The sequence below is a fragment of the Salvelinus fontinalis genome, chromosome 25, assembly GCF_029448725.1.
Source record: "Salvelinus fontinalis isolate EN_2023a chromosome 25, ASM2944872v1, whole genome shotgun sequence".
NCBI lineage: Eukaryota > Metazoa > Chordata > Actinopteri > Salmoniformes > Salmonidae > Salvelinus > Salvelinus fontinalis.
In genome coordinates this window covers 5,670,927-5,695,480 of record NC_074689.1, presented here as the reverse complement: position 1 = coordinate 5,695,480, position 24,554 = coordinate 5,670,927, and the positions used below count along the sequence as shown (strand labels likewise).

Below are 24,554 nucleotides of genomic sequence, written 5' to 3'. Positions count from 1 at the left end.
TGGTACATGTCTGAATATGGTTGCGAAAATAAAGCTTGACTTAACATCAGTTGGTATATCTGGTATTCCTTCAGGGTCTGGGAGAGGGTCCTCAGTATCACCATCACAAATGATGCCAGACACTGAGGTCTACCCAATTATGGTGGCAATGCGCTGGTCCATAGCAGACTCACTCTGCCCTCCTCCTGTTGCACTTATATCATTTTGTGGATCATCATTATTATTTTTTGGCATATGTTTTCAAATCCAACCATTTCTTTTTCATTTCATTAACTGTTCTGCACTCAGATGAGACATTTACCACAGCTCTAACCTGCTCCCAAGCAATATTTTTTCTCTGATTTGTCAAGCCATTGCTGAAGGCTCCAAAAAGTATGGCTTGTTTTGCTTCCACGTCGGTGATCAAAAGTTCCATTTCCGAAAAGTTTTTTTCCCCACTTTGTCTTTTCCATGTTGGCGGACAGAAATTAATGACTTTTCTTGCAGCTTTAAAGGGAAGGTTTGTGACCATAAATGGTCATTTAGGGTGTTTCTTTATGTAATCGAGACTTCACGTGCACTAGCGCAGTGTTTTAGAACGTGTCTGATTCGACAAGGCAAAATACTTACAGGTGTGTGTAAATCAAGCGTACGAGCAATTGATAAATTCCAACTTTTCTGTACTTGAACATTCTACATTTTCTTCTTACGAGTTAATTTAGAAGCTTTTCTACGCAACATTGATAAATGAGGGCCCAGGACTTAAAGGTGTTGTCATTAAAATGCTGGTGGTAAGGTGGGGTTATTCCAAATAGGGGTGTCTGGCGATATTGGTTCCTTCCACCTCATGAATGTATGTACATTTTCCCTAATGCGAATGGAATTAAGAATCATTGGATTGTCTGTTTTTTTTTTTCCTTCAACGCCTTAGACCCAAAGTAGTGAAAATACAGTATTTTAGATCATACGGTATTAAATGTATGGCTTTGATACTCCTCAATGATACAAAAGGATAGTCTGCTGTCCATTGTTTAAGTGAGCACAGTTGCGCAGCCCAGTAATACATCTTCATATGAGGTAGTCCAAGACCTCCAGTTTTATAGGGTAAGTGTTAACAGTCAACTTGACTCAGTCTTTCCATTCCAAACAAAATCAGAGAGCAGGCCATTTATTTAATTTAAAAAGTTGGATGGAATTGAAACTGTCAAGGCCTGAAATAAATACATAAACCGTGGTAATACACATCTCATTCCAAAATCATGTGCATTAATATGGAGTTGGTTCCCTTTTGCTGCTATAACAACCTTCATTCTTCTAGGAAGGCTTTCCACTAGATGTTGGAACATTGCTGCAGGAACTTGCATCCCTTCAGCCATAAGAACATTAGTGAGGTCGGGCACTGATGTTGGGCAATTATGCCTGGCTCACAGTTGGTGTTCCAATTCATCCCAAAGGTGTTCGATGCAGGCCAGTTAAGTTCATCCACACCAATCTCGACAAACCATTTCTGTATGGACTTCGCTTTGTGCACGAGGGCATTATGCTGAAACAGGAAAGGGACTTCCCCAAACTGCTGCCACAAAGTTGGAAGCACAGAATCGTCTAGAATGTCATTGTATGCTGTAGCGTTAAGATTTCCCTTCACTGGAACTAAGGGGCCTAGCCCGAACCATGAAAAACAACCCCATACCATTGGCACTATGCATTCGGGCAGGTAGTGTTCTCCTGGCATCCGCCAAACCCAGATTCATCCATCGGACTGCCAGATGGTGAAGCGGGATTCAGCACGCCAGAGAATGCGTTTCCACTGCTCTGGAGTCCAATGGCGGCGAGCTTTACACCACTCCAGCCGACGCTTGGTACTGTGCATGGTGGTCTTAGCCTTGTGTGTGTCTGCTCTGCCATGGAGACCCATTACACGAAGCCCCTGACAAACAGTTATTGTGCTGACATTTCTTCCAGAGGCAGTTTGGAACTCGGTAGTGAGTGTTGCAACCGATGACAGATTATTTTTTGTGTGGCCTACCACTTCGCGGTTGAGCCGTTGTTGCTCCTAGACGTTTCCACTTCACAATAACAGCACTTACAGTTGACCGGGGCAGCTCTAGCAGGGCAGAAATTTGACAAACTGACTTGTTGGAAAGGTGGTATCCTATGACAGTGCCACATTGAAAGTCACTGAGCTCTTCAGTAAGGCCATTCTACTGCTAATGTTTGTCGATGGAGATTTCATGGCTGTGTGCTCGATTTTATACACCCGTCAGCAACAGGTGTGGCTTAAATAGCCGAATCCACTAATTCAAAGGTTTTATTTACACCTTTATTTACACCTTCAAGTCAGTTAAGAACACATTTTTATTTACAATGACGGCCTACCCCGGCCAAACCCTAACGACGCTGGGCCAATTGTGTGCCGCCCTATGGGACTCCCAATCACCGCTGGTTGTGATACAGCCCAGGATCAAACCAGGGTCTGTAGTCACGCCCCTAGCACTGAGATGCAGTGCCTTAGACCGCTGCGCCACTCGGAAGTCCACATACTTTTGTTTATATAGTGTACATTTATTTGGATTACGTTGACCCTACCTAACATAGAAATAGGGAGAGATGTCCATCTTTGAACATCAGATTCAAGGAGTAATTTATTTTATATGCCTCCTCCAGATTGCCTGGTATTTGTTCATTTTCAATTAAATGTACTTCATAATCTTGAGAAGTCATGATTAGAAATGGGCATTATTTATGTTTTCTCCCAATTCACTTTTAATCCTGATACAGCGCCATGTGTCCAACAGTGTCCAATATTCTGGTTCAGATAAAGTAAAATGTAAATCTGCATTAAACGATATCACATTCTGATCGCCACCAATCTCTTTCCCCCGGATTGAGCCATGAGTTCTAATTATTGATGCTAGGAGTTCTGTGGCTGAAGAAAATAAATAACGAGACAAAGGACATCCCTGTCTTGTCCCTCTTGATAACTTAAATAATTCAGATAATCGGTCCGTTTGTCCGTATAGATGCTTTGGAGGATTTGTACAATAGCTCAATACAGGAAATAAATGCAGGACCAAAACTAAACTTAAAAAGACACCAAATATGTCCATTCCACCCTATCAAATTATTTTTCAGCATCTATTGATACTGCCAATTTTGGAGCGTTGAAGTTATTGGTATGATGGAGTATATTGAAAAAAGACGGAGATTGTCTGAACACATCCTGTTCCGTTTGAACCCTGTTTGATCTGAGTGAATCAACTTTTGGATTACTGTTTCTATGTGAAAAGCCAATACCTTAGCAATCATTTTGTAATCCACACTCAAAAGTGATACTGGTCGAAAGGATCCACATGACAATGGGTCATTTTCTTTATTTTTAAGTAGGGTGATGGTAGTCAAACAGTGACTATGGAAGTTAATTTTTCTCTAGAGCAGCTGTGAGCATAAGTAACACAGGCTTCAGTAATTTGGAACAGAAATTGAACTGGGAATCCATCATTACCAGGAGATTTCCCATTGTGTAGATTATTGATGGCTTTCAACATTTCACCTGGGGTAATGTTTTTATCCATATTCATTTGCTCTGGTTCACTTATAATTGAACTTCTGTTTTCGGATTGACACAGTTTGTGATTACATTTCAGAAGGATCCATTGTTATGCTACCATCTGGGGTTTGAATTCTATGGATGGTACGTTCCTCTTCCTCTTTCCTAATGTATCAAGCAAGCATTTTCCCTGCACTTTCACCTTGCTCATCATATTGTTGCTTGATCTCTGCAGAGCGGGGGTTTACTGTGTGTTATGATCAAGCTTCAAAGTGCTCAACTGTTGAAGGGTGTCAACATTTCTAAGTCATGGATTTTCTGTTCTAGTATTTCAAATGTATTATGGGTCTTCTCTTATGTGTAGAGTAAGACATGATGCAACCGCTCATATATGCTTTAAGAGCTACCCAGACAACAGTTGGGCATACTTCATCGGCTACATTTATTTCCGAAATCATGTCTGTGTTGAGATATGAGGTAAACTCCTCATCTCAAAGTAACATTGTGTTGAATCGCCATGTCTTTGCTATTGGCATAGGAAGTTTTAGTTTAAGGTGAAGGAGCTGTGGTACGGAATTATTCAAGGAAGGTATGTACATTCAGAAAAACAGTCAATTAAATAAAAGTGTGCAATTACAAAAGTCAATTCTTGAATATGAGTTGTGAGAGTAATAGGAGTATTGTCTTTCAGTCGGATGTTTCTATCTCCACAGTTCACAACATCTCTTTAAAGTTGTAGTTTAATACCTTAGACATGTTAGGAAGAGGATATAGTTTAGTTGACGACTTCTCTAGAGTTGCATCCTGCACACATAAAATCCCCCCCTGCATATAATATTCCTGTTACATTGAGGTAGTTTTAGTACAAGGTCATTCATTAACTTTGGGCAATAACAATTCAGTAAAGTTACTTCCTTGTGCCAGGTTTCCTTTCACCATTATAAAAACATCCAGTTGCATCTGTAGTAATTTCTGTAGACTTAAATGGGACTTTATTATCAATGAGAATTGATACTCCTATGGACCTTGAGGAGTAGGTTGAGGAGAATGCCAACCCATCCCAAACTCACACAAATCTGGAAGATGTTTCTAATGGGATTGACCTTAACATAATTTAAGATCTAGGATTAAAGCTGTTGAACCTCCGGGCCATCTTCTTATCTTGGTGTCCCTTGATTTATACTTATTTATAACAAATGACTGCGAGGCATCCGCGGTTCAACCCCAGAGCTCTAAATATGGAGGTGAGCCTCAGAAAATGGATGGATAGGAGAGCCTACATCATTCAGCTGGAATGCTTTCAAAAATAGCTTCCATATTAAAAATAAGAGCAGTTGTAATAGCAGCAGACACGTGTCTGTGGAGACATGTGAGGTGAGGGGGTTACAATAACACTCGAATGTGTGCGGTGTATGAGTGTGCGGGAAGTGCATGTAAAAAGATCCTGGTTTAAATTAACAAGAGGAAACGCTTTCATAAACACAAATGGCTCTGACAAATAAGACTAGAAAAAGCTGGATGCTTTTCCTGTATCTGAGGAGAAGGCAAACACTTCCATGTTGATGTTTGCATTTCTGTCTGTAAACTCTTCCATGTATCATGACTCTACAGAGTGTAAATGCCCAGTGTATCTTTACATCCTATGATGTCACGGAGCTCTTCAGGATGGTCATTTACTGTCAATGTTTGTCTATGGAGATTGCATGGCTGTGTACTCAATTTTATACACTTGTCAGCCAATGGTGTGGATGAAATAGCCAAATCCACTAATTTGAAGGGGTGTCCACATACTTTTGTATATATTGTGTATAGAACACTCAGGCAGAGCAGCAAACAGCCCAATCTCTCTTATCCAGCCAGCTAGGCTGACCTAGATGTGTGCACAATTAGTAGCATGTCCACAGGGGTTTAAAACTGCAATTAGTTGTGGGCATCTGACAGCGAAAAGGTCAGGAATGTTCCAGGAATTAAAAAGCAGACCTCTCAAGAAAGCTTTGATAAACTTAATCTCAATGCCTGCTTCAGTTATTAAAGCCATAGTGAGGTCTCTTGCTCACACTCGCTCACTCTGGCTCACTCTGGGTGGGGGGGAACTTACCGAAGAAATCTGCAAATGGATCTCGTCCCCCGAAGAATTCCCTGAAGACGTCTTCTGGATTACGGAATGTGAACCCACCACCGAAGTGATCAGCGTTGTGATAATGCCCTCCTGGAAGAAAGAGACAGAATCATCAACTAATTTCCAACAAGAGTTATTGAGAGATAGTAAAGCAACATATTCCTGGTCATACAAGCACACACGGCGATCTGAACATAGTTCAATTATTCAAGGGCACTATTACAGTAGCATGACACTTAGTTGACAGCTAATGCATAGTAGTAATGACTTAGCTGAAAGTCAGACACCCCCCCCCCCAAAATAGAGGTTGGTATTACCCTGTCAGATTTATGGTAAAACACTGAAGTTGACCCCATAGAGTTGTACATTGGTAGAAGAAAATACACTTCTCCTTGGCATGTTTGCTTTATGTGGCATTTCAGACATTGTGTCCTTTTATATTCATTTATAACCTCCATATCTCCTAGATAAGCCTATCAAAACATCAAAGAGTAATGTTCAATGTTTACCTCCTCCACCTCCGCTTCCTGTTAGGCCTTCTTTACCATATTGGTCATACAGGTTCCTCTTGTTTGCTAATGAAAAAAGAAAAATAAGGAAAAGGGGGATTAAATGCTGGGAAGAGCCATAGTAAGAAATTGGATGGTGCACAGTGCTGACAAGCCATGGGAGTTAGTGGACAGTGTGTCGCTGCCCAAGTTCATGCCCATTTCCATAAAAGTCCTAAATTACCACCCCAGAAATTGATAGACAAAACGAGCCGAATGGCAACAAGAGAGACTACACAAAGGCTTGTACAAGAACCAGAAGAGGAAAGTCGATGTTGAAGTACGTGTACTCCACAGCTCTAACAGCCCTGACATAACAATTACTGGCCTGGTTTTAGCTGCTGTTGCCAGTTGAATAGTATATAACAGGAACAACTAAATCAAGACATTACAGTTGTCTGTTGTGCTCTTAGGCCTATAAATGTGTCCCAAACAGCACCCTAGTCCCTATGTAGTGCACTACTTTTGACCAGCGCCCTGATCAAAAGTAGTGCACTACATAGTAAATAGGGTGCCATTTGGGACATACACCGCCTCAAGTACATTACATAATTGTTGGTCCTGAAACAGACAAAAAGGTCATCCTGGACAAACAAACAAGAGTGATGTATGTTCACTATCTGGCAGCAACACATCACTGATCATATGTTTGTGTGAAAAAAATTAGTATTGGTGAAAACATCATGAAGACAGCTAGGGGCCATACTTGCAAACATTAGAAAAAGTTTAAGTTCAAGGTTAAGCATTAGCCAATTAAAATCGTAGATGTAGTGTCACGTGGTAGAACGCCGCATTGTAGCTAGTCCCATCAGAACCAGGCACACATTAGCCCTATGCTAACCTCACAAGGTGGCAGTGATTATTTACTGTAACAAAAACCTAATTTATTTCTATTTAACTAGGCAAGTCAGTTAAGAACAAATTCTTATTTACAATGACGGCTTACTGGGGAACAGTGGGTTAACAACCTTGTTCAGGGGTAGAACGACAGATTTTTACCTTGTCAGCTCATGTAATCGATCCAGCAACGTTTCGGTTACTGTTACAAAGCTCTAACCAGATGCTACCTGCCGCCCCTTTTCAATCGCTCATCTTACTATCAAAGATCTTAAACTTTTTGGACACAAACTAATGGCATTTCTTAAAATAGGTCACCTCGGACACCAGAGGGATACATGTAATACAATATGTATAGCAGAAAGACACCACTTATCACCACTACTGTGTGTACCTAGCTAGCATACATTTCTAGACACCAGATCATAACAAGTCGCAGTCACTCATTATTATATTAGCAGCAAGCATTTCTCCATAAAATGTCTTGATATTTTTATTCTATTTTACAACCGGATTGGTCTCCGTGATTCCGGACATGTGCGACAGCGTTTGATTTGAGCATTTAAACTGTCTTATGTGAGGGGGGGGGGGTACTCTTACCGTTTGACAGGACCTCATAGGCTTCTGAAAGCTCTTTGAACTGTCTCTCTGCGTCCTCCTTGTTGTCAGGGTTCTTGTCTGGATGCCACTTGAGCGCTAGCTTTCTGTACCTACAGTATGGCAGAAATACATGTACTCTACATTATAGTGCTGAGCGACTAGTGCTTTTTGAGATCGGTTACACTTTGGTTCGATTATTAAAAAATGATCACGGTTTTCGATCATTTGAAATGCACTGTGGGTTGAATGCTGTAACAGAATAAAACGATTAATACATTTCCCAAGATGGTAATGACTGTCCATTACTGCTTATCACTTATTAACCATCAATTGTTCACATTATTTTTTAAATTAAATATTTCAGTTGTGTATATTACATTTGTTTTATCTGATGACTATTTTTTCATTCCAAGTCATCTCATCTCCATAAGAGCTGGTTCCTATGCTGTCTGACAAAATCCCTATTTTGTAGTTCTTCAAAGAAAATAAAGGTATACTTTTGACTGCTGAATACCAACTAGATCAGGGAAAAAAGAAAAGAAAACTCAGTCAGGTTCTCAACTTACTGTTGAGAGTTAGAATACACAAGGTGCAATTTACAAATTTGGTTGTGCATCAGCAGTCACTCAATTAGCCCATGTAGGCTAAAATGGTTTTAGATCAGTAAATTAGCTGGCTGCTAGACTATCTAAACTTGTAGTAACATGGTCGAATTACAGACCGGGTGGGGCCCATTGATCATCAGCTTTATTAAACTGCAAACATTTGCCTCCTATGGCCAAATGTGTAGAATTGGAGGAAATTAGCTGTAAAAACTGCACACTTCTCTACGCCCCATGGCAAAATGAGTAGAATTGCTTTAAAAATTAGCTATAAAATTAAAATTTCTTCTCTCCGCCCCTTGGCAAAGTGTGTACAATTGCAGCAAACTTGCTTTAAAAACAGGGGGGTAATAGATGTGGCAACGCAGCTCATGATGAGTTTTGTTTTTTCTGTGGCCCCCACCCCCATCAAAGTTGCCCATCCCTGACTTAAATGTATTTTCAGGTAGAAATACAACAGCTGCTCTCTTTATCAAGATCGCGCACTCTTCTCTCTTCCCGTAGTAGCAGTCGTAAAATAAACACAGACCGGGAAAGTAGATGCGCAATGAATTATGGTCATTGTAGTTCATTACAACGTTTTACACGCTAAGCTATGTAGAATATTGGACTGTTAGAAACTACAACTCCCTACTACAATGTAATTCAAATAATTGAACCGAAGTCGGCCAAAATTAAAAATAACCGAAATTTCAGTTAATCGCTCAGCACTACCATATTACATCATCATCTACACACAGAAAGACTCACATTGGTCATACACCTCAAAAAGTACAAGTAAGAGGTTTGACACCCACCATCTCAGATTGAATTGTTTTCCTGTTGTTAGAAACAGATAAGATCAGAGTGCTAAGAACCTTGGCGTGATCCTGGACAACACCCTGTCGTTCTCAACTAACATCAAGGCGGTGACCCGTTCCTGTAGGTTCATGCTCTACAACATTCGCAGAGTACGACCCTGCCTCACGCAGGAAGCGGCGCAGGTCCTAATCCAGGCACTTGTCATCTCCCGTCTGGATTACTGCAACTCGCTGTTGGCTGGGCTCCCTGCCTGTGCCATTAAACCCCTACAACTCATCCAGAACGCCGCGGCCCGTCTGGTGTTCAACTTTCCCAAGTTCTCTCACGTCACCCCGCTCCTCCGCTCTCTCCACTGGCTTCCAGTTGAAGCTCGCATCCTCTACAAGACCATGGTGCTTGCCTACGGAGCTGTGAGGGGAACGGCACCTCCGTACCTTCAGGCTCTGATCAGGCCCTACACCCAAACAAGGGCACTGCGTTCATCCACCTCTGGCCTGCTCGCCTCCCTACCACTGAGGAAGTACAGTTCCCGCTCAGCCCAGTCAAAACTGTTCGCTGCTCTGGCACCCCAATGGTGGAACAAACTTCTTACGACGCCAGGTCAGCGGAGTCAATCACCACCTTCCGGAGACACCTGAAACCCCACCTCTTTAAGGAATACCTAGGATAAGATAAAGTAATCCTTCTAACCCCCCCCCCCCCTTAAAAGAGTTAGATGCACTATTGTAAAGTGGTTGTTCCACTGGATATCATAAGGTGAATGCACCAATTTGTAAGTCGCTCTGGATTAGAGCGTCTGCTAAATGACTTAAATGTAAATGTATAAGATTAGCATTCCTGCAACATTATTTTGTAAAATAAATTGATCTCTGAGAAACTAAGCTAATTGATTGCACACAAATTGGCTATTTTAAATTTATAGGATTCATATAATATTCAATAAATATAGTACCCAACAGCCAATGAGTTAGACATGAGAAATCCAAATAAATTGTCAAAACCATCCACGGACACGCCACCCCACAAGAATATAGTATCAATTCTCTATGTCTGACAAGTGGTATAGAGCTCCAGCTCGGAGTAATGCCCTTCATCCTATGTAATGAGTTCCTAGTGAATTTGGTGGTGCGGGGTTCCTGTTCAGAGAAATTAGTAATCTAAGTTGTTAGGTTTATGTCCCATTTTACATTCTGCTATTACCAGGTTGACCATTAGATTATTTATTTCTGGTTTCATCAGTCTATGGACAAGGTATGACAGCAATCCATGCATTGGGTTTGTTGTCCACTGTTTCAAATGCTAAAACTTTTCAGCATTTGCGGCACACATCCACAAGTTAATGGTATCTATATTAGCATTTTCACGCATCATGTCCAAGTCATCGTAAAGCATCTAAAAATGTATTGTGCAACTCAATGACATTACCTATAGATGATTTGGATATGAAGCGAGGAAATGCTAATATAGGTACCATTGACATGCATTGCATTTGTGCCACAAATGATAAAAAAGTTAGCATTTGAATCAGTGGCCAGGTAAACAAAACCAAAGCACGGGTTGCTATAATACCTTGTCCATAAACTGCTTACAGGGTTGTTCTTCAAAAGTTCCTTCCTCACCATCTTAAATAAGCATGCCCCTTTCAAAAAATGTAGAACTAAGAACAGATATAGCCCTTGGTTCACTCCAGACTTGACTGCCCTTGACCAGCACAAAAACATCCTGTGGCGCACTGCACTAGCTTCAAATAGTACCCGCGGTATGCAACTTTTCAGGGAAGTTAGGAACCGATATACACAGGCAGTTAGGGAAGCAAAGGCTAGCTTTTTCAAACAGAAATTTGCATCCTGCAGCTCTAACTCCAAAAAGTTTTGGGACGCTGTGAAGTCCATGGAGAATAAGAGCACCTCCTTTCTCTACGGCTGACCACGCTTTCCACCTGGCTACCCCAACCAACAGCTCTGCACCCCCCGCAGCTACTGGCCCAAGCCCCCCCCACCTTCAACCAAATACAGACAGCTGATGTGCTGAAAGCTGCAGAATCTGGATCCCTACAAATCAGCTGGGCTAGACAATCTGGACCCTCTCTTCCTAAAATTATCCGCCGCCATTGTCACAACCCCTATTACTAGTCTGTTCAACCTCTCTTTCGTATCATCTGAGATTCCTAAAGATTGGAACGCGGCCGCGGTCATCACCCTCTTCAAAAGGGGGAGACACTCTAGACCCAAACTGTTACAGACCTATATCCATCCTGCCCTGCCTTTCTAAAGTCTTCGAAAGCCAAGTGAACAAACAAATCAAATTTTATTTGTCACATACACATGGTTAGCAGATGTTAATGCAAGTGTAGCGAAATGCTTGTGCTTCTAGTTCAGACCATGCAGTAATATCCAACGAGTAATCTAACCTAACAATTTCACAACAACTACCTTATACACACACAAGTGTAAAGGAATGAATAAGATTATGTACATTAAAAAAATATACGAATGAGTGATGGTATAGAACGGCATGGGCAAGATGCAGTAGTTGGTATAGAGTATAGTATATACATATGAGATGAGTAATGAAGGGTATGTAAACATTATAAAAACTGGCATTGTTTAAAGTGACTAGTGATACATTTAATTTTTAATTATTAAAGTGGCAAGAGATTTGACTCAGTATGTTGGCAGCAGCCACTCAATGTTAGTGATGGCTGTTTAACCTGTTCTGGCTGCACGCTGAATATTGAAAAAACTGGAAAATGTGTGCACATTTTCAAACGGCCTCCTAAGAAACTTTTTATTTTCCAATATGCATATATTTACTACTGTTGGATAGATAACAGTCTGTAGTTTCTAAAAAGGTTTGAATTGTTTCTCTAAGTCGAACAGAAATATTTTTACAGCCATTTTCCCAGCCGAATTGAGTTTCCCAAAATGCGATGTGTCTCTTTAAGACCTTCTCTATAAAAGGCCATTTGACTTGGGACAATAGGGACACGTCAGAGGTGTACGTCAGACTGTAATGCGGAAGTGAGAATTGAAAGGGGTCGAATATCTCGTCCCTGGACTGAATAACAGAACTTCTTGTGAGACATGCGCAGTTAAAATAAAAATCCGGGCGCGAAGGATAATTTGATCTCGGCTTCTGGAACAAGGTAGGTAACTTTGAATATGATGCCTGACTACGATATTATTTGCTACATGTCACAAAATCATCCTAAAGGTTGTTTTTTCAATATACTTTAATTATATTATTGCAATTTATTCTGGACTTTAGATGTGAAACGACGGAAGAATTTTTTGAAGAAACGCTTTCTGGCGCAGCAATGCTACCGTGCTAGCTAACCAAAGAGGGAAATCTTTCGTTCTGGAACCCAACTAAAGACTCTACTGGACATTGGACCCCGTTACAACATTCTGATGGAGTACCAAGAAAGATAAGACCCAATTTGGGATGCTTTTTCATATATATGTCGAACTGTTGAATGCTAACGCTGCTAACTATGCTAGGCTAGCGCTTGACTAGAATCAATGCTGCCTTATGCTAGCTTATGATGTTAGCTAATATAACGATATATTGTGTTTTCGCTGTAAAACACTTCAAAAATCGGAAATGTTGTCTGTATTCACAAGATATCTGTCTTTCATTAGTTATCCACCATATGTTTTTCTGAAATGTTTTATGAGGTGTAATTAGTAGCCGACGTTGGTGTATGTATTTTCTCTGGCTACTCCCGGCTGGATTCAGACTGTAGCTATGTATTAGCATTTTTGGGTAGCATCAATGTAAAACTGATTTATAGCTAAAATATGCACTTTTTATGAACAAAACATAGATTTATTGTGTAACATGTTATATGACTGTCATCTGAGGTCGTTTTTTCTGGGCTCTTTAGGTTGGTTTTAGTTTATTTCGGTTGGTTGTGCATGCTACTTCAATCATAATTCATACTTCATAATCATAATTCATACGTGTCTGTCCACTTTTGTATTTGGTGGTGAGCTAACATAAATATATGTGGTGTTTTCTCTGTAAAACATTTAAAAAATCGGACATGTTGGCTGGATTGACAAGATGTTTATCTTTCAAATGCTGTATTGGACTTGTTAATGTGTAAAAGTTAAATATTTTTAAAAAATAGATTTTGAATTTCGCGCTCTGCAGCTGTTGTCATTTTCGGTCCGAGGTCGGGCTTGCACCCCAAACAGGTTAACAGTCTGATGGCTTTGAGATAGAAGCTGTTTTTCTGTATCTCGGTCCCTGCTTTGATGCACCTGTAGTGGCCTCGCCTTCTGGATGATAGCGGGGTGAACAGGCAGTGGCTCGGGTGGTTGTTGTCCTTGATGATCTTTTTGGCCTTCCTGTGACATTGGGTGGTGTAGGTGTCCTGGAGGGAAGGTAGTTTGCCCCCGGTGATGCTTTGTGCAGACCTCACTACCCTCTGGAGAGCCTTACGGTTATGGGCGGAGCAGTTGCCGTACCAGGCGGTGATACAGCCGACAGGATGCTCTCGATTGTGCATCTGTAAAAGTTTGTGAGTGTTTTTGGTGACAAGCAGAAATTCTTCAGCCTCCTGAGGTTGAAGAGGTGCTGTTGCGCCTTCTTCGCCACGCTGTCTGTGTGGGTGGACCATTTGAGTTTGTCCGTGATATGTACGCCGAGGAACTTAAAACTTTCTACCCTCTCCACTACTGTCCCGTCGATGTGGAAAGGGGGGTGCGCCCTCTGCTCTTTCCTGAAGTCCACGATCATCTCCTTTGTTTTGTTGACGTTGAGTGTGAGGTTATTTTCCTGACACCACACTCCGAGGGCCCTTACTTCCTCCCTATAGACCGTCTCGTCATTGTTGGTAATCAAGCCTGCCACTGTTGTGTCATCTACAAACTTGATGATTGAGTTGGAGGCGTGGGTGAACAGGGAGTACAGGAGAGGGCTGAGAACACCCCCTTGTGGGGCCCCAGTATTGAGGATCAGCGGGGTGGAGATGTTGTTACCTACCCTCACCACCTGGGGGCAGCCCGTCAGGAAGTCCAGGGCCCAGTTGCACAGAGGGGGGGGGGGGGGGGGGGGTCGAGACCCAGGGTGCGGATACCGTCTGGGCCTGCAGCCTTGCGAGGGTTTACGCGTTTAAATGTTTTGCTCACGTCGGCTGTAGTGAAGGAGAGCGCGCAGGTTTTGGTAGCGGGCCGTGTCAGTGGCACTGTAGTGTCCTCAAAGCGAGCAAAGAAGTTGTTTAGTCTGTCTGGGAGCAAGACATCCTCGTCCGCGACGGGGCTCATTTTCCTTTTATAGTCCGTGATTGACTGTAGACCCTGCCACATACCTCTCGTGTCTGAGCCGTTGAATTGCGACTCTACTTTGTCTCTATACTGACGCTTAGCTTGTTTGATTGCCTTGCGGAGGGAATAGCTACACTGTTTGTATTCGGTCATGTTGCCCTGATTAAAAGCAGTGGTTCGCGCTTTCAGTTTTGTGCGAATGCTGCCATCAATCCACGGTTTCTGGTTTGGGAATGTTTTAATAGACGCTGTGGGTATAACTTCACATCACCGATGCACTTGCTAATAAACCCAGTCACCGAATCAGTGTATACATCAATGTTATTGTTCGCCGCAATGCGGAACATATCCCAGTCCACGTGGTCGACGCAATCATGAAGCGTGGAATCCGATTGGTCGGACCAGCGTTGAACAGACCTGAGCGCGGGAGCTTCCTGTTTTAGTTTCTGTCTATAGGCTGGGAGCAACAAAATGGAGTCGTGGTCAGCTTTTCCGAAAGGAGGGCGGGGGAGGGCCTTATATGCGTTGTGGAAGTTAGAATAACAATGATCTAGGGTTTTGCCAGCCCTAGTTGCACAATCGATATGCTGATAGAATTTATGGAGCCTTGTTTTCAGATATGCCTTGTTAAAATCCCCAGCTACAATAAATGCAGCCTCAGGATATGTGGTTTCCAGTTTACATAGTCAAATGAAGTTTGTTCAGGGCCTTCGATGTGTCTGCTCGGGGGGGATATATGCAGCTGTGATTATAATCAAAGAGAATTCTCGAGGTAGATAATGCGGTCGGCATTTGATTGTGAGGAATTCTAAGTCAGGTGAACAGAAGGACTTGAGTTCCTGTATGTTGTTATGATCACACCAGGACTCGTTAATCATAAAGCATACACCCCCGCCCTTCTTCTTACCAGAAAGATGCTTGTTTCTGTTGGCGCGATGCGTGAAGGAACCAGCTGGCTGGACCGACTCCGATAGCGTCTCGAGCGGGCCATGTTTCCGTGAAACAAAGAACGTTACAGTCTCTGATGTCTCTCTGGAAGGCTACCCTTGCACGGATTTCGTCTTCCTTGTTGTCAAGAGACTGGACATTGGCGAGTAGTATGTTCAGGAGCGGTGCACGATGTGCCCGTCTACGGAGCCTGACCAGGAGACTGCTCCGTCTGCCTCTTCTACGGCGTCGTTGTTTTGGGTCGCCGGCTGGGATCCGATCCATTGTCCTGGGTGGTGGGCAAAACAGAAGATCCGCTTCGGGAAAGTCATATTCCTGGTCGTAATGTTGGTGAGTTGACATTGCTCTTATATCCAATAGTTCCTCCCGACTGTATGTAATAAAACCTAAGATTACCTGGGGTAACAATGTAAGAAATAACACATAAAAAAACAAAATACTGTTTCCTAGGAATGCGAAGCGAGGCGGCCATCTCTGTCGGCGCCGGAAGTTGTTGATCACTGACCATCTCGAATCCCACCGTACCTTCTCCGCTATGCAATCCGGTTTCCGAGCTGGTCACGGATGCACCTCAGCCACAATCAAGGTACTAAACGATATCATAACCACCATCGATAAAAAACAGCACTGTGCAGCCGTCTTCATCGACATGGCCAAGGCTTTCGACTCTGTCAATCACCTAATTCTTATCAGCAGACTCAACAGCCTTGGTTTCTCTAATGACTGTCTTGCCTGGTTCACTAACTACTTCTCAGATAGAGTTCAGCGTGTCAAATCGGAGGGCCTGTTGTCCGGACCTTCAATTCTCGGGATGATTCTTTTGTCTGTATATATCAATGATGTCGCTCTTGCTGCGGGTGATTCTTTGATCCACCTCTACACAGACAACACCATTCTGTATACATCTGGCTCTTCTTTGGACACTGTGTTAGCAAACCTCCAAACGAGCTTCAACGCCATACAACACTCCTTCCGTGGCCTCCAACTGCTCTTAAAACGCTAGTAAAACTAAATGCATGCTCTTCAACCAATCGCTGCCCGCCCGCCCGCCTAGCGTCACTACTCTGGACGGTTCTGAATTAAAATATGTGGACAACTATAAATACCTAGGTGTCTGGCTAGACTGTAAACTCTCCTTCCAGACTCGCATTAAGCATCTCCAATCCAAAATTAAATCTAGAATCGTCTTCCTATTTTGCAACAAACCCTCCTCCACTCATGCTGCCAAACATACCCTCGTAATACTGACTATCCTGCCGATCCTTGACTTCGGCGATGTCATTTACAAAATAGCCTCAAACACTCTACTCAGCAAACTGGATGCAGTGTATCACAGTGCCATCCGTTTTATCACCAAAGCCCCATATACTACCCACCATTGCGACCTGTATGCTCTTGTTGGCTGGTCCACGCTACATATTCGTCACCAAACCCACTGGCTCCAGGTCATCTATAAGTCTTTGCTAGGTAAAGCTCTGCCTTATCTCAGCTCACTGGTCACCATAGCAACACCCACCCGTAGCACACGCTCCAGCAGGTATATTTCACTGGTCACCACCAAAGCCAACACCTCCTTTGGCCGCCTTTCCTTCCAGTTCTCTGCTGACAATGACTGGAATGAATTGCAAAAATCCCTGAAGTTGGAGACTTATCTCCCTCGCTAACTTCAAGCATCGGCTGTCAGAGCACCTTACCGATCGCTGCAGATGTACACAGCTCATCTGTAAGAAGCCCATCCAACCAACTACCTACCTCATCCCCATATTTGTTTTTTTTCTGCTCTTTTGCGCACCAGTATTTATACTTGCACATCCTCATCTACACATCTATCACTCCAGTGTTAATTGCTAAATTAATTATTAAAACTACATCAACCACAACAAGAGACATGCAGAGCAGCAGGGCTTTTTTAGGCTGCCAGGCCCCTCAAACCATCATGGTCACCTAATAATCCCCAGTTTACAATTGGCTCATTCACCCCCTCCTCTCCCCTGTAACTATTCCCCAGGTCGTTGCTGCAAATGAGAACGTGTTCTCAGTCAACTTACCTGGTAAAATAACGGTAAAATAAATAAAAATGTTCCATACAGAACTGGGGCCATAAGTATCAAGCTTCTCATAGGAAAAGTGATAATCTAGGATCAGGTCTCCCCTGTCATTTTAATATTATTCATTATATTCTAAAATACACCATAAGAGAACTGGTAGGGTGCTTCAGGCCTTAGGTAGACCACACCTTGGCCGTAAGGCATCGCTCTCACCTGAGCAAATCCAGTGCATTCGGAAAGTATTCAGACCCCTTGACATTTTCCACATTTTAAGTTACAGCCTTATTCAAAAATGTATGATTTTTTTTTTTTTAATCCTCATCAATCTACGCACAATACTCTATAATAAATACGATTTTTACATAATTATTCAGACCCTTTGCTATGAGACTTGAAATTGAGCTCAGGTGCATCCCATTTCCATTGATCATCCATGCGATGTTTCTACAACTTGATTGGAGTCTACCTGTGGTACATTTTATTGATCAAACATGATTTGGAAAAATGCACATACCTGTCTAAATGAGGTCCCAAAGTTGACAGTGCATGTCAGAGCAAAAACCAAGCCATGAGGTCAAAGGAATTGTCCGTAGAACCCCGAGGCAGGATTGTGTCGAGGCACAGATCTGGGGAAGGGTACTGCAGCCTTGAAGGTCCCCAAGAACACAGTGGCCTCCATCATTCTTAAATGGAAGAAGTTTGGAACCATCAAGATTCTTCCTAGAGCTGGCCGCCAGGCCTAACTGAGCAATCGGGGGAGAAGGGCCTTGGTCAGGGAGGTGACCAAGAACCCGATGGTCACTCTGACAGAGCTCCAGAGTTCCTTTGTGGAGATGGGAGAAACTTCCAGAAGGACAACCATCTCTGCAGAACTCCACCAAATCAGGCCTTTATGGTAGTGGCCAGACGGAAACCACTCCCCAGTAAAAAGGCACATGACACCCCGCTTGGAGTTTGCCAAAACGCACTTAAAGACTCTCAGAAACAAGATTCTCTGGTCTGATGAAAGCAAGATTGAACTCTTCGGCCTGAACGCCAAGCGTCCCGTCTGGAAGAAACCTGGAACCATCGCTACGGTGAAGCATGGTGGTGGCAGCATCATGCTGTGGGGATGTCAGCGGTAGTAACTGGGAACTAGTCAGGATCGAGGGAAAGGACAGAGATCCTTGATGAAAACCTGCTCCAGAGCGCTCATGACCTCAGACTTGAGCAAAGGTTCACCTTCCAACAGGACAACGACCCTAAGCACACAGCCAAGACAATGCAGGAGTGGATATGGGACAAGTCCAGCCAGAGCCCAGAGGTGAACCCTATCGAACATCTCTAGAGAGACCTGAAAATAGCTGTTCAGTGACAGGCCTCCTCCAACCTGACAGAGCTTGAGAGGATCTGTAGAGAATAATGTGAGAAACTCCCCAAATACTGGTGTGCCAAACTTGTAGCGTCATATACGCAAGAAGACTCGAGGCTGTAATCGCTGCCAAAGTTGCTTCAACAAAGTACTGAGTAAAGGGTCTGAATACTTATGTAAATGTGATAGTTTTATACATTTGCAACATTTTCCCCCCAAAAAGGGGGTATTGTGTGTAGGTAGATTGATGAGTGAAAACAATTGTTTAATCCATTTTAGAATAAGGCTGTAACGTAATAAAATGTGGAAAAAGTCAAGGGGTCTGAATACTTTCAAATGCACTATCTACAAATCCTTCAGTGCTTTTCCTGTACATGTAAGATTTCTCAGAAGAGCTACTGTTTGCAAGCTACTTCAGTTCATTGTGTGACTGACTATCACAGAGGTGTCAACTGTGGTTTTCATTGATCTTATCCAATGGTGGTGGATAAGATCAATAATAATTTAGTTAATAAAAAAGGTCATATGCAGCTCTTTTATATAACTTACTGTGATTGCTTTCAATGAAAATGGTCAAAAAAAGTCTGGGAGTGGTCTGAGTGGGGAGGGGGAAACTGAAAACTAGCTGTTATTGGTTTGGAACTCTCATATTGGTCTATTGATTTCACCAGGCAGGCCAAAACGCCATCCCACCAAAATAGGTTGGAATTTCAGGCGGTCATTTCAAACAGCTCTGACACTAAAAGGGCATTTTCACAATTTCACAGTATTATTCCAACCTCAGTGTGTAAATACATATAAAACACAGAAAAGAAATCCAGTTTTTGACGGCACTGGAGTTAGAAGTGGGCAGCCCAGTGGTAAGAGTATCAACTGAATCAGAGAGATGTTGTTAAACAATTTACCTAACCTTTTGATCTTTGTCTAGGGTCATATCTATCTAGTCAAAAGGTCAAATGCAGGACAGTCAGCACTAACAACGAAAGTAAAAACACTGAATTAGTATGACTTCTGATTGTGTTTAAGTTACCACTACTCAGTTCATTTAGTGACTAAGATGGTTGTTTTACCTTGTAGTCAACACTAAAACTGGAAAAATACAGTAGTATAGGGGAGAAACGTTCTTCACAATGGAGTTCGTTTTAAGTTCAGCCAAACCCTAAAAACCAAGCATACCTTAGATTCCACAAGTCTAGCAGCACTAATGGGCAGATCATACTCTCACAATGATAATGCAGTTTTAAAAGTGTGTGTGTGTGTGTGTGTGTGGTGTGTGTGTGTGTGTGTGTCATTCAAAACATATTACTGGCATAACAACAATACGCACAACACTCATCAGTTCTCAAATGACAATAGGGAACATTAATCATGAGGATGTGTGTGTGTGTGTGTGTGTGTGTGTGTGTGTGTGTGTGTGTGTGTGTGTGTGTGTGTGTGTGTGTGTGTGTGTGTGTGTGTGTGTGTGTGTGTGTGTGTGTGTGTGACAGCAAGGTTACAAGAAGTGAGCAGAGTGGAAACTTTCAAAAGCCTTGCAGTTAGCACTCTGTCAGTTTCTACTCCGTTTCTATAATTAGTCTACTACATCCCTCGGAGTGTCACACGTTACTAACATCAACATGCGTGTACAAATAGAGGCCATGCCGGACTGGGCTACTCACGCTTTTTTAATGTCCTCCGCCGACGCGTTTCTCTGGACCCCTAAGATCTGGTAATATTCTGTCATGGCTGTTTCTCTCTGTGGCTCCGTCTTCTAGTCAGCAGTCTTTAGCCGTCGCTCTGCAGAGGGAGCAAGGCATGGTCTAAAAACAATGTTGAGGAACTCAAGGAGGAGGAAAGCACAGCAAAGTGGGCCCATGACAAATGCAGCCATGTGTGACAGCTAAGAAACCTCCCCTCTGGCCCAAAAGGGCTAGAAGTCGGGGGAGGGACAGGGTATTTCACAGGGTGGCAAAGCTAAACAAAGTAATCAACTGCCCTGAAAATAGAGCCCACTTAAGGGAGAGAAAGCGATGAGCGGCGGACGGGACTTAAGCTAACATTAGCTCTAATATTGCATAAAGATGCGGTAGAGTGGATAACCTGCGGCTAGAAGTTAGATTGAAAGTTTATGATTGCTTAGGGTAGGACATATTAAGAACTGAAGCCACAGCCATCACGCCCAAGTAACCCCTTTTCATAAGCATGACTTTATATCATAAGCAGCCTGGAGCAACTGGCAAAACATGTCCAGAATCAAATATACTTCCAACCGATACAAGTCTTCCATTTCATCTCTGGTTAATGTGGCCGGTGAGAGGCAACTTTGAAAAGAGAATCAACTCCAGAGTAAGCCGTTGTCTTCCCCTATCGATTTTCAGTGTCAACATCACTCCACCACCACACCATCAACCCCCACTCTCACCCCAGCAACACTATGCAATCTTTATTAATGTTTATATTAATTAACAGCCCAATTACAACTCAATTAACATGAACTCAGCAAAAAAAAGAAACATCCCTTTTTCAGGACCCTGTCTTTCAAAGATAATTTGGAAAAATCCAAATAACTTCACAGATCTTCATTGTAAAGGATTAAAACACTGTTTCCCATGCTTGTTCAATGAACCATAAACAATTAATGAACATGCACCTGTGGAACGGTCGTTAAGACACTAACAGCTTACAGACGGTAGGCAATTAAGGTCACAGTTATGAAAACCTAGGACACTAAAGAGGCCATTCTACTGACTCCGAAAAACACCAAAAGAAAGATGCCCAGGGTCCCCGCTCATCTGCGTGAACGTGCCTTAGGCATGCTGCAAGGAGGAATGAGGACTGCAGATGTGGCCATGGCAATAAATTTTAATGTCCGTACTGTGAGACGCCTACAACAGCGCTACAGAGAGACAGGACAGACAGCTGATCATCCTCGCAGTGGCAGACCACGTGTAACAACAACTGCACAGGATCGGTACATCCAAACATCACACCTGCGGGACAGGTACAGGATGGGAACAACAACTGCCCGAGTTACACCAGGAACGCATAATCCCTCCATCAGTGCTCAGACTGTCCACAGTAGGCTGAGAGGCTGGACTGAGGGCTTGTAGGCCTGTTGTAAGGCAGGTTCTCACCAGCAACAACGTTGCCTATGGGCACAGTCCCACCGTCGCTGGACCAAACAGGACTTGCAAAAAGTGCTCTTCACTGACGAGTCACGGTTTTGTCTCACCAGGGGTGATGGTCGGATTTGAGTTTATCGATGAAGGAATGAGCGTTACACCGAGGCCTGTCCTCTGGAGCGGGATCGATTTGGAGGTGGAGGGTCCGTCATGGTCTGGGGTGGTGTGCCACAGCATCAGACTGAGCTTGTTGTCATTGCAGGCAATCTCAACGCTGTGCATTACAGGGAAGACATCCTCCTCCCTCATGTGGTACCCTTCCTACAGGCTCATCCTGACATGACCCTTCCAGCATGACAATGCCACCAGCCATACTGTTCGTTCTGTGCATGATTTCCTGCAAGAGAGGAATGTCAGTGTTCTGCCATGGCCAGTGAAGATCCCGGATCTCAATTCCATTGAGCACGTCTGGGACCTGTTGGATCGGAGGGTCAGGGCTAGGGCCATTCCCCAAAGAAATGTCCGGGAACTTGCAGGTGCCTTGGTGGAAAAGTGGGGTAACATAGCAACAATTGGAAAAACTGGTGCAGTCCATGCGGAGGAGATGCACTGCAGTATTTAATGCAGCTGGTGGCCACACCAGATACTGACTGTTACTTTTGATTTTGACCCTCCCCCTTTGTCCAGGGACACATTATTCCATTTCTGTTAGTAACATGTCAGTTTTTGTATCAGTTGTTGAATCTTATGTTCATAGAAATATATACACGTTAAGTTTGCTGAAAATAAATGAAGTAGACAGTGAGAGAACGATTATTTTTTTGCTGAGTTTATCTATTACATCTACTATGAAAATTAATTAAATCCTTTTTGAAACAGGTTGATTCCATAGAAAACTGTGTGTGTGTATATATGTGTGTGTCCTCATTCCAAACATGTGAGATTATAGTATCAGACGTGGAGTAGAAGTGATTTTAAATGAAGTGGAACAAATAAACAGAAATAGTTGATGAATTAAAATGCAGACCACATGGAGGCTTTACCTGGCCTCGACCTGGCAGCTCACACCACAGAAGAGATGGTATTCTGAGCATCTTCTGTGAATTTCACCAACCTGGCAACCTCACAAAGGAGTAGTAGATGGAATCTCACTCGCATAACAGCGCAGATAAGAGATCTTCTAGCGTGTATAGACTAGAGCATACATAATGTATTCCGAGCACGTACAGTACTAAGCAAAAGCTTGGACACACCTATTTATTCAAGGATTTTTCTTTATTTTTACTGTTTTCTACGTTGTAGAATAATAGTGAAGACATCAAAACTATGAAATAACACATATGGAGTCACGTAGTAACCAAAAAAGTGTTAAACAAATCAAAATATAATTAATATTCTTCAAAGTAGCCACCCTTTGCCTTGATGACAGCTTTGCACACTCTTGGCATTCTCTCAACCAGCTTCACCTTGAATGCTTTTCCAACAATCTTGAAGGAGTTCCCACATATTCTGAGCACTTGTTGGCTGCTTTTCCTTCACTCTGCGGTCCAACTCATCCCAAACCATCTAAATTCGGTTGAAGTCGGGTGATTTTGGAGGCCAGGTCATCTGATGCAGCACTCCATCACTCTCCTTCTTGGTCAAATAGCCCTTACTCAGCCTGGAGGTGTGCAGGGTCATTGTCCTGTTGAACAAATTATAGTCCCACTAAGCGCAAACCAGTTGGGATGGCATATCACTTCAGAATAGTGTGGTAGCCATGCTGGGTAAGTTTGCCTTGAATTATAAATAAATCACAGACAGTGTCACCAGCAAAGCAACCCCACACCATCACACCTCCTCCTCCATGCTTCATGGTGGGAACCACACATGCGGAGATCATCCGTTCACATGCTCTGTGTCTCAGAAAGACAAGACGGTTAGAACCAAAAATCTCAAATTTGGACTCATCAGACCAAAGAACAGATTTCCACCATGTCCATTGCTCATGTTTCTTGGCCCAAGCAAGTCTCTTCTTCTTATTGGTGTCCTTTAGTGATTTCTTTGCAGTAATTCAACCATGAAGGCCTGATTCCCTCCTCTGAACAGTTGATGTTGGTATGTGTCTGTTACTTGAACTCTGTGAAGCATTTACTTGGGCTGAATTTCTGAGGTGCAGATAACTCTAATGAACAGATCCTCTGCAGCAGAGGTAACTCTTGGTCTTCCTTTCCTGTGGTGGTCCTCATGAGAGCCAGTTTCATCATAGCTCTTGGTGGTTTTTGCGACTGCACTTGAAGAAACTTCAAAGTTCTTGACATTTTACGGATTGACTGTCCGTCATGTCTTAAAGTAACGACGGACTGTCATTTCTCTTTGCTTATTTGAGCTGTTCTTGCTATAATATGGACTTGGTATTTTACCAAATAGGGCTATCTTCTGTATACCACCCCTACCATGTCACAACACAACTGATTGGCTCAAACGCACCAAGGAAAGAAATTCCACAAATTAACTTTTAGCAAGGCACACCTGTTAATTGAAATGCATTCCAGGTGACTACCTCGAAGTTGGTTGAGAGAATGCCAAGAGTGTGCAAAGCTGTCATGAAGGCAAAGGGTGGCTACTTAACACTTGTTTTGATTACTACATGTGTTATTTCATAGTTTTGATGTCTTCCCTATTATTCTACAATGTAGAAAATAGTAAAAATAAAGAAAAACCCTTCAATGAGTAGGTGTCCAAACTTTTGACTGGTACTGTATAGACTAGAGCATATAAAATGTATATCTAGTGTTAGAGCTGGGTAATATATCGCCTTTTA

The 24,554-nt window shown here is 42.8% G+C and overlaps 1 protein-coding gene across 1 annotated transcript in view; it reads right to left on the bottom strand.

Annotated features, from left to right (window-relative positions):
- LOC129822797 (dnaJ homolog subfamily B member 6-like) overlaps positions 1 to 24,554 on the bottom strand; it is a 70,737-nt gene that overhangs the window by 26,805 nt on the left and 19,378 nt on the right. The window contains exons 2-5 of the mRNA XM_055881220.1: positions 20,309 to 20,426; positions 7,631 to 7,740; positions 6,155 to 6,220; positions 5,625 to 5,735 (exon numbers count right to left, since the gene is read on the bottom strand). Of these exons, the coding sequence (XP_055737195.1) occupies positions 5,625 to 5,735; positions 6,155 to 6,220; positions 7,631 to 7,740; positions 20,309 to 20,373 (352 nt within the window). The 5' untranslated portion in view covers positions 20,374 to 20,426. The remainder of the gene's footprint in view (positions 1 to 5,624; positions 5,736 to 6,154; positions 6,221 to 7,630; positions 7,741 to 20,308; positions 20,427 to 24,554) is intronic.